The sequence below is a fragment of the Falco punctatus genome, assembly GCF_963210335.1.
Source record: "Falco punctatus genome assembly, chromosome: 5".
NCBI classification, from domain to species: Eukaryota; Metazoa; Chordata; class Aves; order Falconiformes; family Falconidae; genus Falco; species Falco punctatus.
This window is the reverse complement of record NC_137584.1, coordinates 37,528,148-37,544,897: the sequence shown is the minus strand read 5'-3', so window position 1 is coordinate 37,544,897 and position 16,750 is coordinate 37,528,148. Positions and strand designations below refer to the sequence as shown.

Sequence of the window (16,750 nt, the reverse complement as noted above, 5' to 3'; positions counted from 1 at the left end):
ACAGAAGCTTATGACTGAGCTCACGCTTCGTTCACAGCAAACGATTGGAAATTTGCACAAATTCTTAAGTGTGTATAACATGGCTTCCCTCCCAGCCAGGTTCCTGCACACACCCGCATGTTATCATAGACACAAGCAGGGGGAAAAAAGAACGCTGCCTCTTCCTACAAGAAGTGTGTTTTTAAGAATACCAATACCTGCAATTTATTGTGTACATTCATTAACAACCCTAGGCATGCAACAGACAAGCAACATTCAAAATTTTGCAATGTTTGGCCTTACACCAGCAGCTTTAACTTCCACAGAAGAGCGTTACAACAGATGAAGCCCATATGTACTCACCCATACACATTTCAAAAGCGTTTTTGGGTTTGGGTTTTTTTTACAGAGAAAAGCAAGCAAAACTACCTCAACTGTATGTCAATTTCAACATGCCAACAGGATTAGGACAAAAACTAGTACTAAAATCATGACGTTCTGAACATTTTCAACTATATGAAGTACATGTGATGCACAAAACCAGCTGTGGCTTCTAAAGTATTACTTACCATAACAAGCCATTACCAAAGCCAGTGCAATAAATGTATACTAGCTCTATCCTACTGTTTTTCTGTTGTACTACCAATGGGGCTGAAGTAGATCCACAAGGTGTCATTGTGTCATTTAGCCCCATGTCTGGCCGGCCGGCTCAGTAATGAATTCAGGAGCCATGTCATAGTCGACACTAACTGCTTTGCTGCCACAGGAGGAAGGCAGAAAGTGTAAAGTTGGAAGACGGCAAAACAATGCCAACACTTGCAAAATCCTGTAACAATTTCCACACAAGTTATTTGGTTTTGCAAATAGTCACATTGTCCATAGTTGGCCACACTTCCTGAGTAAAGTCTAAGGTCTAAGTGTTTCCAGGGCCAGATGTGCAGCAGTTTTGACAACATGTATTCTCTGGACTTTATTCTTGCTGTTCTCGATGATTTCTTTACAAAAAGAAAACAAAGTAGTTTTCTTTGCATGTTACAAGAGATTTCTGAAAATTATTTAAAGTGCTCAATGTTTATGCTTTAGAACAGATAATACCTCATGAATATTAATATTAATATTTTTAAATGTTCAGCTAGAAATACTGCTGTCTTCTTTTGAGTACAGTGCAGTCAGAGGTGGATTTGAACTTGAAAAAAAGCATCTCCATTACAGCAGTTCTGTATATGATTTTTATCATGGTTGATTTTTTAGATTTTCCAAATGTACTTCCTTGTGCTACTATAGCGGACTACTTTAGAGAGAAGTAGCTGAATCAGCAGAAAACTTGAACTTCATCTACCTCAGAAGGACTGCTCACAAGGAAATAAAGTATGCAAGTCTGAAGCATTGTCCAATCTAAGCAAGAAACTGCTGCTTTGCAACATTCCAACTGCTGAATTTCCTTCTGTTTTTTCAAGAACACTTGAGGGCTCGCTGCTCAGAGAGACTACCCTATGCATCTATCATCTAGGTTTCTTAACTGAACTGAAAGTGATACCATCAAGATTTGGTTTAAGATGCTCTGCTTAATCTCTCTAATGTTGTCTTTTAACCTGTTTCCAAATAAGAATATCACTAATCTCACTAAGCAAAGCAATTTCTCTAATAGCGTTGCAACTATGCGTAGCATCACAGACCCAAAGGACAAAGGAAATCATTACATTAACAGATTTTCAGATTGTTCAGTATCTTTGAATGCTACAAATAAAAAATATTTTTAACATGTCAGTTTGTATTTTCATTGACTGCTACAAACAGTTATTTTAAACTCTAGTGGATTGCACAGTTCTGTGAGGACTGGGCAGGAGGGACTGTGTGACTACCAGGCCTGAATCAGACTGTGAGTACTACAGGGCATCAAACAAGAGCAGTCCCAAGAAGACCAGGCTCCATGTTTCATCTGCAGAAACAAATTATTAGCTCTTTGAGTCATGTGAGAACAGAAGAATTTTTAGCTATATTTGATTCTAGATCAGTTTAGTTTCAAAGAGTTCAAAAGCCTGAATCCAAAAATCTCAAAACTGATAGGAAAACAATCCACAACGAATCCCACACATGGGCAGACATATGATTTATCGTTTTTAAATACTCTGAACTGTCAGTTTTATTCCCTGACAACTCCAATACTCAAGCCTTGGTGACTAGGGCACAGAGAAAGGCATGATCTAATCCTTCTCCTTCTGGGGGACACAGCAAAGCTGAACAAAGAGATGCGATCGGGCAGCTAGAACACCAGGTAGTAACGCACGGCATTGACGAACCAGGAAACTGAACGCTGCACGCTGCCGTCTTACGGAAGAGAGCACAATAAAGCCTCCTCAGGCGGATATACAGCACCAGGGCTGTCACAGCTCACATGCCCTTAATGCAATTTAAGTTAATTGGGTCTGCACTACTCAAGAGTTCAGAAATCAGAACTGCAGTTCAGTGCTGTGCCCGAGAACATACAAATACACGCACGCGCAGCAAATGGGCACAGCAAAGGCGTTAGGCCAAACCTCCCTGTGTGCCGGGGGGGGAGCAGCAGATCTCCACCTCAGTGCCAAAGGGGAAAGCAGGTTCCTGCCTCACTCCGTGGAATAAATCATATCCGTGGGTAGAAATAATGGTGAGATGTACTAATATTTCTGACTCTGCTCAAGTATGTCCCACCAAAGTAAAACCCAACCTCGCTCTGTTCCACCCCCTGACTTGCTGGGGAATAGCTGACTGCAAGGGCAGAGCTGGGAGAGGAGGAACTGGGAGAGGAAGAACAGGGATCAGACTCTGTTCCGGGGGAGACGCTGGGTTTGGTGTAGGAGAACGTCCTTCCTTCTTTCAGGAAAAAGGTGAGTCACAAATTGTGCTCTGGAGCCACATAACATCTTTAAATTGCTGTTTGGGGCCATTGCTGGCAGATCGGACAGTCTGGAGTTGTTGCAGTTGGTTGGAAACTTGGTTTTTAATTCCTGTGGTTTTCTGTGCGTTTGAGAGCGATGTACATATTCGGATCCACAATGTATTTCTTTTAAAAATATTTTTGTGGGTCTGCTTCTAGCAACAAAGACAAGCCTTTATAAAAATGCAGTTCAGTGAACTGTGTTGCAAGTGGGACAAAAGCTTCTTCCGCATTTTAATTTTAATTGACTGAATTTGGACACAGTTAAGAGAGCAGAAGCAGCTGTTATGAGGTGGAATCTGGTGGGCTTCCCACTAGATTTCTGTGCTAATACAAATTTTGTGTAACTGGATTAAACAGTTCAGCTGAAAACAGCCAGCCAGCCTCAGAAAGAAAAGCCTTTAGGTTACATTTTGTAGGAATCATTGGATGTTTATTCACCACAAAATAGCCATAGAGCACCACCCCGTGGGGTTTTACATTCCTGGGGTTTCAGGGTGTTTATCCTTCCACACGTGCAGTCTTACCACAAATAATTAAGCATGCACTTAGCTTTTCCTGTGCAGATAGCATAATGCAAGTGATTTTTACAGAGGGCCTGGTGGTCTATCCCACAATGCTGTTTAGTTGAAGAGAAGCTCTGGCTTGCAGCCCACCCTGCACATGCCTTTGGGTGGCAGCCCTATACTGTATTCCGTACAGTGCCAGCTCTCCGGAAGTAACACGGCGGTTCCTGTTGTGATTCTCTTCTCCTCTCCTTCCACCCAGCACCCAGGGGGAAGAGGGAAGACTGCTCCAGATTTGATTTTGCCGGGTGGGAGGAGGCTTGATATCCCAGCCCATCTCAACAACTAGCGGTGCCAAAAGCAGGAACCCAGGAACAGTGTCTGAGGAGTTACCTCAGAGATTCCTGCAGCAGTGGGACCCTCGACCGGAGCAAAGCAGGCACACAGCAATCACCTGCTGAGGCAAGGGAAATAAGTAGGAACTTTTAAAACCATTTGTTGTCTTTCATTTGCGCTGGATCACCATTGTGCCATTACGGATCTTCAAGTCTATGGGCTGAAAGCAGCACTTAGATGGTTTTAGATGTCTCAGATAAAGGAAGGCTCTTTCTGCTGAGGGTTTTAAAATCCCATTTGTGTCTACTATTTTAAGGACCTGTGTCCTTTAGTTGGCTGAGCACTGGGCCCTAATCATGCAGGAAGTCGAGAGCAAAGGATGTTGGTTTTATTTGTGTGTTACATTTTACAGTGAAGGTGGGTGGGTGGCCAGCACTGCTGGATCCACACACGGCTCTGTGCAGGGTTAAAGCCTATGAGTTGATGCAAGGGGATCTTCATGGTTTGTCAAATGGTTTTTGCAACAGTATATTGTGTCCCAATTATAATGTTTTTCACTGCAGGCTAAGCCCTCAGCTGTCTCTGGCAGCCCTCCTTAGAACTGCTTCACAGTTTGCATTGTCTGTGGAGTGGAGCTCTGGTTACTGATTACTGAGATGTTCCAGCTGCTCATAAGTGTGCCTCCATTCATGCTGGGGTTGTTTTGTTGTTGTTTTGGGGTTTTTTTTACAGATAAAATGTTGGCAGCCTATTTTGATTGCCCAGGAGGCCCAGAAAATCTCTATGTGAAACAAGTGATGAAACCACATCCAGGAGAAGGAGAAGTTCTTGTGAAGGTCTCTGCCAGTGCTTTGAATAGGGCTGATTTACTCCAGGTATGTGTATGTTAAGGAGATTTATGCACCTAAAAATCACACCAATTTTTCAAGTCCCTATCAGAAGTCTTGACAAATTTGAAAAGTTAAAAGAGACTGGATCTGGTGAGCACTTGGATGGGAGAGTTCATAGGGCTGAAAGAAGAAATGTCTATTGATTCAGCAGATAAATGTTTTTACCTGGGTCGCTGAAATGCTGGGGTGGCATGGAAAGGCTGTTGCCTTTCAAGATGTAAAACCAAAGCTCAGGTCTTTCTAGATGCTTAGCCTATTCTCTGGACATTTGAGGTCAACATGAAATGCTCCACTGGCTCAATTCCAGTGGGGAAAAATCACATTCAGATTTTTAAGTCTGAGCTGCTTTAATTTGAGCTGAAAGCCATGCTCTGAAACTGGAGACCATAATACCTCCCCACCATGGATTGGTCTGGACAAAGGGGACTCACAACAAATTGAATTTGCACACAGTTTTAAATAAAAAACATACTTAAGGAAACAGAGGTGTTGCCAGAGGATGGAAGATCCTCAAATTACTTGAACATTTGCACATTGCAAAATCAGGATTAAATAAATAGGAATTTAGTTGGGAGGCATGTGAATCAAATATTGCAGATCATTACAGTCATTGATGTGTGGCTTTTCCTTCCTTGCCCCCTCTTTTCTTTTATTTTAGAGGAGAGGGACGTATCCGCCCCCCAAAGGAGCAAGTGATATTTTAGGCTTAGAAGCAGCTGGGAGTGTGGCTGGGCTTGGACCTGGCTGCAAGGGCCGGTGGAAGGTTGGCGATGCAGTGATGGCTCTGCTCTCTGGAGGTGGCCAGGCAGAATACGTTACAGTACCCGAAGGCTACCTGATGCCGATTCCCAATGATATGTCTTTTATTCAGGCTGCAGCCATTCCCGAAGCCTGGTTAACCGCCTTTCAGCTGCTGCATTTTGTAGGTGAGAGGCGTATTCACAAATCTATCCAGCAAAACAGCTCGTCCTCCTTTCTGTTATGAAATCCCCTCTTTGTTGCCTCCATCTGAATGCTCTTTGCCTTTAAAGAATGTTTTCTCTGTCGCTGTATTCACATGAATCAGAATCTGGTATGCCAGACTCCATATCCTGAAATAACGACCACATCTCCTCAGTCACAACTTATTCTGATGACTGCATATTTACAAGGAAGGATATAGAAAGATGGTCAGTTTTGTTTTAATCTGTATTTCTCAGCTCGAATGGCAATTCCCATTAAACTCAAACCCTGAAATAATTTATGCATTCTCTAAACTGAAAATGCATATACCACTTCTAAAGATTTTACTTTTCTGCAAGCATGATCATATTCTCACTAATTGCCTGTGGCCCTACAGTAAACAACATTTTCTTGTACCTTGTTTCACAGAGACATTAACTGTAGGTTAAATCCCCTCTGAGATGATTTAAAACAATTGTAAGCTCACGCTCTTAATTTTGAAAATGTGCTCATGAGGCACTAACAGTAGCACTCTCCGGGATTTCCCTCAGTTGACAACTATCCTTCTACCCTCTTCAGCAGTAGTATCTACAACTCCACCAAAGGACAGGAGTTACAAACAAGTAGCTTCCCTCACTACCCAAAATGCAGACTCGCTTCCCTTGGCTCTTTGATGAAGGTCTCCGGGGCTGCTTGGTGCCTCACTTCCATCAATCAGTGGAACACAAACAAATGCATTAAAGCAACTGGTAGATGGTGAAATGATCAGTAGAACTGGTCCTTAACATTACCGAGTGCTTCTGGGTTGAGTCTGAGTGTTGTTGAGTGCCTGATTTCTCAGTATTAACATCCTCCAAGTGCATTTTCTGTTGGTAGCAGTGGACAGTCCCGGTATAAAAAGGCTGACTGCACTCACCTAACCAGCTTGGTCACAGATGCCCGGACCACGACACGGCCAAGTTAAAGCCATTCCACTGAAGATGGTAGAAGGAGTCCTGTTGCACACAGTTCTGAATTTCTTTCTTTTATGAAGTGTATGAAGATGTAAACAAAGCCCACTCAAGGGCATCTCTTTCAGCTTCCTCTTCGGTATTTTCCACCCTGATCATGTTTTAATCCAGAGGTGATGCCAAAAAGGTAACCACTGCCCTTATGTCCTCCTTCAGGAAAAGTACAGAAGGACGAGAGAGTGTTGATCCATGCCGGAGCTAGTGGAGTTGGTATGGCAGCCATCCAGCTGGTAAGACTGGCAAAAGCTATTCCCATCGTGACAGCAGGAACTCAAGAGAAACTGAAGGCAACAGCAAAGGCCGGAGCAGCTGCAGGGTTCAACTACAAGAATGAAGATTTTAGTGAAAAGGTCTTAGCGTTCACTCAAGGTAAGAACCTCTACACAAAAGACACTGTTACAGCTGGGGAGGAGTGGGCATCTCCTAACATACACATACACTCAGTTTCAACTATCACCTTAGTCGGTGAAGGAGCAGACAGTAACGACCCTGTTAACACAACCCAACATCCTGTTCAGCTGAAGAATATACCTTTCCTTGGTTTAGTTGTGCTGTTTTCTGCACAGACTCTTTGTCTTTGTGTTCATTTGGGGCATAAATATTCTTGCCTGTTATTGTTGCCTCCACAAGGAACTGTGGGACCAAATCCTCGCGCTTGTCTTTGTAAGTGTTTGAATACAGGACCAAGACTTAATTCTCTTACTGGTAGAAAAATTTAGCTTTTCTAAGCGTTTGGGATGGTTTACAGAGGAGTCTGCATGTGGATATCTACAATGATTCTTTTTTCATGCCTGATTCTAGAATTCTTTACAAATAATCATGCCAATTCCTGATTTCAGTAGAAAGATTTAAATACGAATTGCAGAATTGATTCTGTACCTATAAAGAACAAGGTTTTAATTTTGTCTGAAATTATCCTACCTTTAATGCAGCTCAACTACATTGCTGAAATCTTTTCTGTTTCTGCTTTAGGTTCTGGAGTAGATATTATTTTAGATTGTGTTGGTGGCTCATACTGGGAGAAGAATCTCAACTGTCTGAGTACTGATGGCCGTTGGATTATTTATGGACTACTGAGTGGGGGTGAAGTACATGGAGATTTGCTTGCAAGGCTGCTTTCCAAAAGAGCAAGCGTCCATACAAGTCTATTACGATCACGAGACAAGGAGGCAAGTAATGGCTATCAACAATGTATACAGTTTGATCTTAAGATTGATGATGGTGAACTTTCTGTTGATACAGATACAGTGTTACTTCCTTTTGATATAGTGTTAAAGCAGAACCTAACTTACTATTACTAAAAAAGCACCACCTTGAATTGTTACTGCATACTTTGGAAAACATTGCAAAATTAAGTTATGATTTCCCTTTTCTATTTTTATTAAATGCCTCCCTTTTACAACTACAGAATCATAGGAATGATACCCAGGACTTCTTAACATACTTCATGAGTGCTTAAAGACTTGGCCTGAGAAGAAACAAAACACAACTGATGAAGCAATGATCAAGTCTGGGGGGTGGGAAAGAAAAAGGTCTATTAGATCATTTTTTAAAGTAGAAACCAAGGCCATTTGGATGCCTGGAAATTACCCAGGCAAATCACTTTATGTGAAAAATTATCAGGTATTACAGTAAAAGACAGCAGTGCAGAGCCCTAGGATAGATTCTGTCCATGGTTTAATACATAATATTCTCAAGAGCTTTTATCAGTTTGAGTTTAAATGGTTCTGCATTATGCTTATACCCCTTGTTTTGGAGAATTTAATTCAATTATAATATAATAAAACTAAAAGCTTTCTTCTTGTTTGTAATTTACACCTGCCAGATGTTTACATGTCCATCTCACTATGAACATGTCAGAACCTCCTTAAGAACTGTGCTCATTTTTTACACAGTGCTTAGAGAAACATCAGTGAGTGAAATGGTTGTAAATAACCTTCAAAATACTTTTTTTCTTCAGTATAAAGAACGGCTGGTGAAAGCCTTCACAGAAGATGCGCTGCCATATTTTTCTGGAGGGAGCTCCCTTCACCTCCAACCATTTGTCGACAGCGTTTGCCCTCTGCATGAGATTGCAGAGGCACACAGGATCATGGAAGAAAACAAGAATATTGGTAAAATTGTCATCAAAATGCCAGCTTCGTCTTAAAGAAAGGCCTACTGCTGTAGTGGTTTCAGGGACAGAATCATTAGGGGCGTCTGACAGGCAGTGAATCTGCCACTTCTGCTTCCCAATCTGGAATGATTTCTTGTGGGAGTATGCCACAAAGGAGGGCTAAAGCAACGCCTTACACGATGCGCTTAATAAAACGGTTCGCGGTGCATCTCTAGCAGCATGTCTTGATCGCGTCAGAGAACGCCGGCGAGCTCTCCCCCACGCAGGAGAAACTGCCGGCACCGGCGGCTGCTCCCCGCGCTGGGCGCCGCCCGCGGGCTAGGCCCGCACCTCACAGCGGCCCTCACACGGCGGCGCCTGCGCCCCCCCAGCGCCCCTTCCTCGGGCACTGAGGCGGCGGCGGGACCCCCACTGCCGGGGGGGCGGCGGCGGGACCGCCTCTCTGCCGCGGGGAGCGGCGGCGGCCGTGGGGCGTGGCGACCGCGGGCTGAGGCGGGGGCCTGGCGGCGGGCGGGCGCTCCCGGCGCGGTGCATGCCGGGATAGCATCCGGGTCCCCCGCGGCAGCGGCGAGCGGCGGCGCGCAGCCCAGCAGGCTCCTTCCCGGCCGCAGTTTCTCTCCAAGGCGGTCCCCCCCCTCCGATCGGCGCCATGGCGATGCAAGCGGCCAAGCGGGCTAACGTGAGTGCGCTCCCCTGGGCCCTCCCTGGCCCGCCTCAGCCCGCCGGGGCGGTGAGGAGCGGCTCCCTGGGCTGGGGCTGGCAGCAGGCCTTCCCGCCCGGCTGGGCCTCCTTCCCCCTCCCCGGCCGGGGCAGCCCGGCCCCTCCGGCCAGGCCTCTGGTCTGAGGTAACTTTGTAGCTGTGAAGGGTTCAGAAAGCACTGGTGAGGCCCTCTCAGTGGTGATGTTAGCCTCAAGGCTTAGCACATCGGCTGCTGCGTTTAGGGTGTGCAGCGAGCGCCGTAGGCCTGACGCTGTGTGTGTTGTTTCTGCATCAGATCCGGCTGCCCCCGGAGGTCAATCGGATCCTTTATATTCGGAACCTGCCGTATAAAATCACAGCGGAGGAAATGTATGATATTTTTGGGAAATACGGGCCTATTCGACAAATCAGAGTGTAAGTATTCTAGTTTTATTTGAAAAATTGAGAAATTTATGTGCTTTACTGTCAGTGTTCTTAGTGCAGTAGGTAGCAATTCGATTTCACAGCTGAAAAAGTTAAGCGTGCTTTAGCAGTGTTGCTGTGTGCCAGAGGTGGATGTGATGGTATTTCTCTTATGTGTGAATCTGTTAGAAAATATTGCCTGTAGGTAGGGTGAAAAAGCTTAAATTTGATGTGGACTTAGACAACTTGGTAAAAATGAGACACACTCTTCAGTAAATCTTAAATACAGCTAACCTTTTGCCTTAGCTAAAGGCAAAAATAAGAAAGGCAAAAGTTGAATACAACCAGTTCCCATATTTATTGAGTATTACATACCTAACTAATGGGAAAGTAGAGATGTTACTGCTGGACCTGGCGACTAGAAACAGATACCAGGAACAGCTTCCTGTGTGTCAGCTACAGCTTGTCCCTGAGCAGCATAGTCCGTGGACTATTTGTTTCAAAATGCAAGGAGATATGTATACATGTCTACAGCAAATGAACACCTGAGACCTGATATTCCTTGTTATCCTGAGTACTGGCTGAATGCTGCGAATTAAACAATAATTTTATCTGGTTAGTGTTATGTTCCGCTAGGTTTCTAGTGGAAAGAGTTGGCTGAAGCAGGAATTTAGGAAGAGCTCTTGAGAACTGTAGTAAGGCTGGTTGGAGTATTGACACTCATATTAAAGAATTATTTTTTTTTCTGCTCTGAAAAATATTTATGACGTGGAGAGGGAGGAAACAAAACTTGGTGTCTAATACTTAAAACATTGTAACTCACATTTCAATAGTTGTACAAACAGAAAGCAAGCGTAGCTTATATTTCATATGGGAGTTTTTGTATTGCTTTGGATGTATTGGATGGTGGCAAAATAACCGGCAGCATCTCTGAGTTCTTGATTAGGTTGCTGATGGGATTAGAGCAGAATGTATCCTTGACATTTATGTAACCGTTTCCCCATGCTCTGAGACTGGGGTTGGTAATTAATCCACAGTTTGTTTAACTGCTTTGAGTATGTAAGATGTCAATATGTTAACAGTTAAACAGACCAAACTTAGCTACCCAAATAAAGGGCTCATTTCAGACCATACTGATTAAAAATGGTTGTTCAGTGTATAGAATAAAGTGAGTTTTACCTATGGAATTGCCTTCGTTGAACAAACAAGGATGGGGACACATGCTGCTGATGCTGCATTGGAAGGTGTAGCTCGTGAGATCCTTCCCCAGTCACTTTTGTTGTGCTTCGCTGTATGAGATGTGGCTAAAGGAACAGGGGACATAATAAACTTACTGCTTGGCTAAATAGGTGGAATCCTTCACTGATAAGCGTAAAGGAGAACTAATATTTAAGGTTTCTAAAAATGTAGGTTGGAACAGCATGGCAGTGGGCCATAAAAGTATTAAGACATATGAGGGGAGTTTTCCATCAGAGCGACATGCTGGCTTATGTGTCCAACAGGGAACTTGAGGCAGCATCCCCACGGATTGTTCAGAACTACCGATCGGTGTTGTTTTCCACAGAAATCCTAACGTCGTTGTAAGACAAGGCATAACATGGAACTCCATTTGTAATGATTTTTGTGCTTTGCAGTTTTTATCCTATTCTCCTTTTTGTTTTTATACACAGCCTGGTGTGGACGAGTTTGATAGCATTTGTCCTCAGGAGTCCTCTTCTAAGAAGCAAGCACCTTAGAGAGGGTTCTTCTGATTACTAAGTTTGCTATAACTGTCTTTTAGCTGAGATATTTTGGATCTGTAAACTCTGCAGTCTCTCTGGGCTAGTTAGCGTTACATGCCCAGATGTGTTCCTGTCCCTCAGGCAAAGGAAATTGAATTGATGGTCTGATAGGTGATGGCTCTGCGTCTCGAGTGGTCTTGCACCTGTGGGGCTGTTTTGACTCTCTTAAATTGACTTTGTGATGTGCCAGGAGCTGTGTTCTGTCCTAGGGAGAATCTGATCCAGACAGCCATTAACTGACAGACCAGCCTTGTAATATTAAACAAAACAAGCCAATTGCTGTAATAAAAAAGTATTTCAAGAAATATAACAACCCCTGACAGGAACAGTTTCTGATATCTGTTGTGGAGAGGTGAATTTTCCTTAAGAGGCATAACATAGCACACGACACTCACATTTTCCTGTCATCTCTGAGACTGAACTGTAAGTGGAGATTGGTGTGGAAAGCAGGGATGTATTTTAATGTCTAGGAAAAAAATAACAATCAATGGGTTTCTAGTGCAGTTGCATCTAATTGTTGAATAGTTGAATCTGATCTCAGTCACTGCTGAAGACTAATAGAACTATTTCTTGTTCATTTTGTTTAATATTAAAACTGATCTTGCTTTGCAGTGGAAACACTCCTGAAACTAGAGGAACAGCCTATGTGGTCTATGAAGACATCTTTGATGCCAAAAATGCTTGTGACCACCTGTCGGGATTCAATGTGTGCAACAGATACCTTGTCGTTTTGTACTATAATGCAAACAGGGTACGTACATGTGGCGTTTTTTTTTTTAAGTTACCTGTGAACATAGTGAGCACAAGAAAAAACACAGTTTGAAAAGACAGTTGCTTGGGTATTTTTGAGAAATAAATCCAAACTGGTAGAGGGAATGGATTAGATAATTTATCAGGATTTCATCCTTACTTGGTGATTTGTGTGCAAAGAACCGTATCTTTGGACCAAGGGTGTGAAAAACATGTTTCTGGAGATGGGACTTTGGGCAAGAGGAAGTGGGGGCCTTAAAACTGCACAGTTGCAACAGGCTGTGTGATCTTGTTTACAGGTAAAAAGTCTCTTGTTCTTGATGTTCTACCTGTTGCTGATGGAATCCAGGGTACCGTGGCATTGTCGGAGGTCAAGAATTAAAACAACGCTGTTTTGTGTGATGTTGATGTAGTTTGTAGTGATGCTGGTTGCAGTTACTGGGAAATAACATAATGAAATATTTTTTATTACATTATTTCTTCTCACATCTTTTATTTTCCTAATGACAGGCATTCCAAAAGATGGACACAAAGAAGAAAGAGGAACAGCTTAAGCTTCTCAAGGAAAAATACGGAATTAATACAGACCCACCAAAATAAACTGATCTTTTGGGAAAACTCTTTCCAAGCCCTGCCGTTGAGTTCAGCTCTTTTGAAGCCCTGCCACTGAGTTCTTGAACTAAACATGGGATTTCTCCATGAAGTATAACTTTTTTTAAAAAAAATTTGATAAGCTGTAATTTGAGTCTTTAGGTTTTCATGTTAGAATTAAATGTAAAACATCGGAAGATCTGCTTTAAGATTAAATCCCCCTAAATGGACATGACTTCTCCATGTTGTAAGGGTGACCTGGTAAATGCTACATAACCACAGTCCTGTTTCTAGCAGGACCTCTCAAGATGGGACCAAGTAGGCCGAGTGTTTCACACCTCCTGAAGTTCTGCCCGGTCTCCAGGGTAGATCTTAAGCACGGCAGCCTGGGAATCTGGCTCCAGGGGTTCTCTGAGCTGTCTGCGTGGAGGTGAACCTCACTTGCTACTTTCTGAAAATGGAGTATTGCAACTAGTCTCCCTGCCACAGGAATTTTTGTACTTTTTTTTTTAAAAAAAAAAAAAAAAGAAAGTGTGGTTTGATACTTCATCACACCTATATATGGTACACAAATTATTGCACCTTTCTCCCTCCAGGAATGTTTGATGGAGCCTAACTCCATTACATTATCATTAGACTACTTCTTACTGGAAACAAAGCACCCCAAATCCACATTTATAACAAAGTTTCTTTTACAAACTATAGAAAATAAATGCCCTTTTAAAAGAGCCCAGCTGCTTAGGTGACTTCAGGCAGAATACCTTGTTCCCAGTGATTGAGACAAAACTGCTAAGCTGCAGTAAACTAATATTGTTCTAAGAGTGGGTTGCTGCAGGGCTGACTTAATGGTGTACGAGATGTTTATTGCATGTGCCAGGTTTGTACTGAGGTTAGTAGCAGCAACAGGAATAAACTTAACACTTTTTAATGTTAAGTAGAGAACACTTGACCGAAATGAGATAGTAGATGAAGGTGGTAATTTCAAATACCTGTAGTGCGATTGTTTTCTACTCTGTGTTTGAACTGTAATATATTTTATGTACATACATTTTTAAATATAGCATCTGGTGGAGGAAAAACAGATTTAAAAATTCTTTCTTTTTTTCCCCCAACACTCATCCTATGAACAAAAATTAGCATGATACAAAGTATGTATAACCAGTGTATTTTGGAAGTGGAAAAGAATAACCTCTGCCTCTGTTCTGAACCAGCTGGAAGTTCTGTGAATGCTGGCTGTATCCTGCCTTGGGAGGATTTATTTGCTTGGGTGTGATGTTTAACTCCCTGACCAGATGCCTTCTAGCTGGTGTAGAACATGGGCACATGCAAATACACTTTGCCTGAGGTTTTGTAGTTTAAATTTTTTTTCAGTGCACCGTACTGTTAAAAAGGAATGTTTCCACTTTCTTATCCTTAGATTTTCATTGAAATCTGTCACCTAAAGAACCATGCTGTCCTTGGTGTCCATTTAGTAAAAAAATTAATGTGTGTTTACACAGTTCTGCTTTTTTCATCAAGGCTTGCCTTAAGCTGTGCTGCCTCTGCATGTAACCTTTCCTTTTAGAAAGGAAATAACTTGTCACGTGAGTATTTGTGATACAGGTAAGAATTTGTAGAGCATTGTCCCCATATGAACCTGAATGGTCACAGGTTCAGTGTCTGATGATGGGGAGGGAAGCCCTGCTGTGGGTACCAAGGTGCAGCTCTCACCTGGAGCAGGTCCTGAGCTGTTGCCATGTGCTGTGCAGTCTGTCCCCAGCTGGCAGGAGCAGGAAGGGTGGCAGTGACACTTGGAGCTGGCTGTTTCACCCTGAGCAGCAGGGAGGAGGCAGCTGAAATGGCTTGGTGCTGGAAATCCCATCCTGCGCCTCACCAGGAAGCGTCCTACTGGGACAGGTCTGCCTTCTGTTGCAGACAGGCATTTGGGACGTGCATGAGAGCTGTGTTTAGTGTGTGGTGAAGAGCTTTGTCCTTAGTTTGTGGCTCTTCCATACATGTGTCCTGCCCTTAAAGCTGCTGCTCTTCGCAGCAAGAAGCCTTGCAGGCTGCAGTAACCCGTCCCCGAGGCTGGGAATAGCGATGGGAGACTTTGAGCCCGTTAGTAGCTGGGTTGACATTTGTGAACCACAGAAACAAAGCTCTGCTGCAGTATCATTGCCAGCTTTCCCCCTTGCCCAGCCCTGTACTGTCAGGTGCACTGGGATGCACATGCGTTAAATGTAAAGCAGCTGGGATCTGTGGTGGTTAGGCCAGCAGTTACTCCTCTGATGCCAGCTTGGTTTTCAGGTCTTACCCATCAGATGAATACAAACCTAAGTTGCCCAGGCAAAACCCAATTTGCCTTAAAAATGTTTAAATTGATGCAATGCTATTGGAGAGCTTTCTTCTACGTAACCTTTAAAAAGCTATGGATGTTCACTAACTGCCCCCCTGTATACATATATGTATGCCATGTATATAAATACAGGCGTGCCGAACACTAGGGTAACTGGGGCCGTTTACACCAGTTGCTGGGCATTTAGAAGACCCCTTGCTGTAACAGGAACTGGAGGTGCTGTTACCATGCTGGATTTATGCTTCTAATAAATTGTAATAAATAGCGATAAAGTATCAATGTGCCAATAATGGTGCCACATGCTGCCAGCCTTGTTTAAAATCATATGCAAATACCACATTCCTTCTGTCAATAGCGGAGAGCATGGTGCTTGCACTGCAGTGTCTGTTTTGATGAGGATTTGATGCTGTTTGAAAAACATATATAGAAAGCAGTTCTTTAGGGTAATAAGATTAATAAAAATTCCTTCAATGAATCCTCAAGATCAGCAGCTTTTGATTTCTCTGAGAGCTCAGCTGCTGCCTTTCATTAAATATTCCATTTCATACTTTTTCTTCTAGTGCCTGTTCAGGGCTTTCAGTGTCCCTGCACATGTAAAATGAAATAATAATTTGTACCTGCAAGACAGAGGGAATGGAAATTGAATGCCCAGAGGATTGTTTTGATGAGGTCTGCTCAAGATTTTGTTTGAAATGTAATATCAAAGGACAGGGAAATGAGTTCAGTTATATGAATGGCAGAGGGGGCAACAAATAAGGCAGATGTTACCAGCCTTGTACTCTGCATCTGTGCTGGTTTTTGTGTGCTCACTTCCCATTTAATTTTTCAGGAAGTAGGGCATGAAATTAAGCCTGGAAGGTCATTTTTTTCCATCGATGCTGTTTAGCAATTAGTAACAAGAGCATATCTGATTACACAGGCAATGACAGTAAATTTTTTCCAATCCATTATACAGTGGTAATAATTATATGTAGTATGTTGATCGATGATACAATTAAATAAATTAACGCATTTGCAGTCAAATAAAGAGCTGAAGATTACATTTCCTTGAAGACTTAATTTCCCTAAGTATCACAAAGCACAATTAGTTTTCCTTTCAGATTTTTTTTTTTTTAATGAAATTGGCATGAAAAATGTAATAATCTCTGCTTCCAACAAAGGTCTCTGCAGAGAAAGGGTGACGAGGGAGGGAGCTTCATCAACCAGCTGTAATAAGGATTTTACAGACTCGGTAATGGCTGGGTTGTGCTGCTGAGGGCAAAAGGAAAGTGCACAGCAGCTCTGCAGATAGAGATGATAAGACTGAATATGATCAGCTCTTAAAAGCCCAGCAGGAACACATTTGTCACTGGTAAGAAACCCAGCAGAAGGGCAGAGCTATGCCCTACCTATTGCAGCAGACACTTGCCAGCAGCAGGACCAGGAGATGATGGAGGGAATGCATGGCCATTCCAGGTACGCTGAGCCAACCCTTCATGTCACTGTTTGTTTTTGA

At 43.0% G+C, this 16,750-nt stretch overlaps 2 protein-coding genes across 3 annotated transcripts; both read left to right on the top strand.

Annotated features, from left to right (window-relative positions):
• Nucleotides 1–2,696: 2,696 nt before the first annotated feature.
• On the top strand, nt 2,697–8,910 carry TP53I3 (tumor protein p53 inducible protein 3). Of its 2 annotated transcripts, none has more exons than XM_080388524.1 (7): nt 2,697–2,846; nt 3,665–3,864; nt 4,471–4,613; nt 5,287–5,554; nt 6,737–6,949; nt 7,553–7,749; nt 8,541–8,910. In XM_080388524.1, exons 3-7 carry the CDS (start codon nt 4,476–4,478, stop codon nt 8,727–8,729), a joined length of 1,005 nt encoding a protein of 334 aa, XP_080244650.1. In that variant the 5' UTR covers nt 2,697–2,846; nt 3,665–3,864; nt 4,471–4,475; the 3' UTR covers nt 8,730–8,910. The 2 variants fall into 2 exon arrangements, with proteins under 2 accessions (XP_080244650.1, XP_080244651.1); XM_080388525.1 differs by having other exon boundaries at nt 3,665–3,877.
• A 314-nt stretch (nt 8,911–9,224) lies between these two features.
• Nucleotides 9,225–14,003, top strand: SF3B6 (splicing factor 3b subunit 6). Its single transcript, XM_080388527.1, has 4 exons — nt 9,225–9,375; nt 9,692–9,810; nt 12,192–12,330; nt 12,840–14,003. Exons 1-4 carry the CDS (start codon nt 9,346–9,348, stop codon nt 12,927–12,929), a joined length of 378 nt encoding a protein of 125 aa, XP_080244653.1. The 5' UTR covers nt 9,225–9,345; the 3' UTR covers nt 12,930–14,003.
• Nucleotides 14,004–16,750: the final 2,747 nt, after the last annotated feature.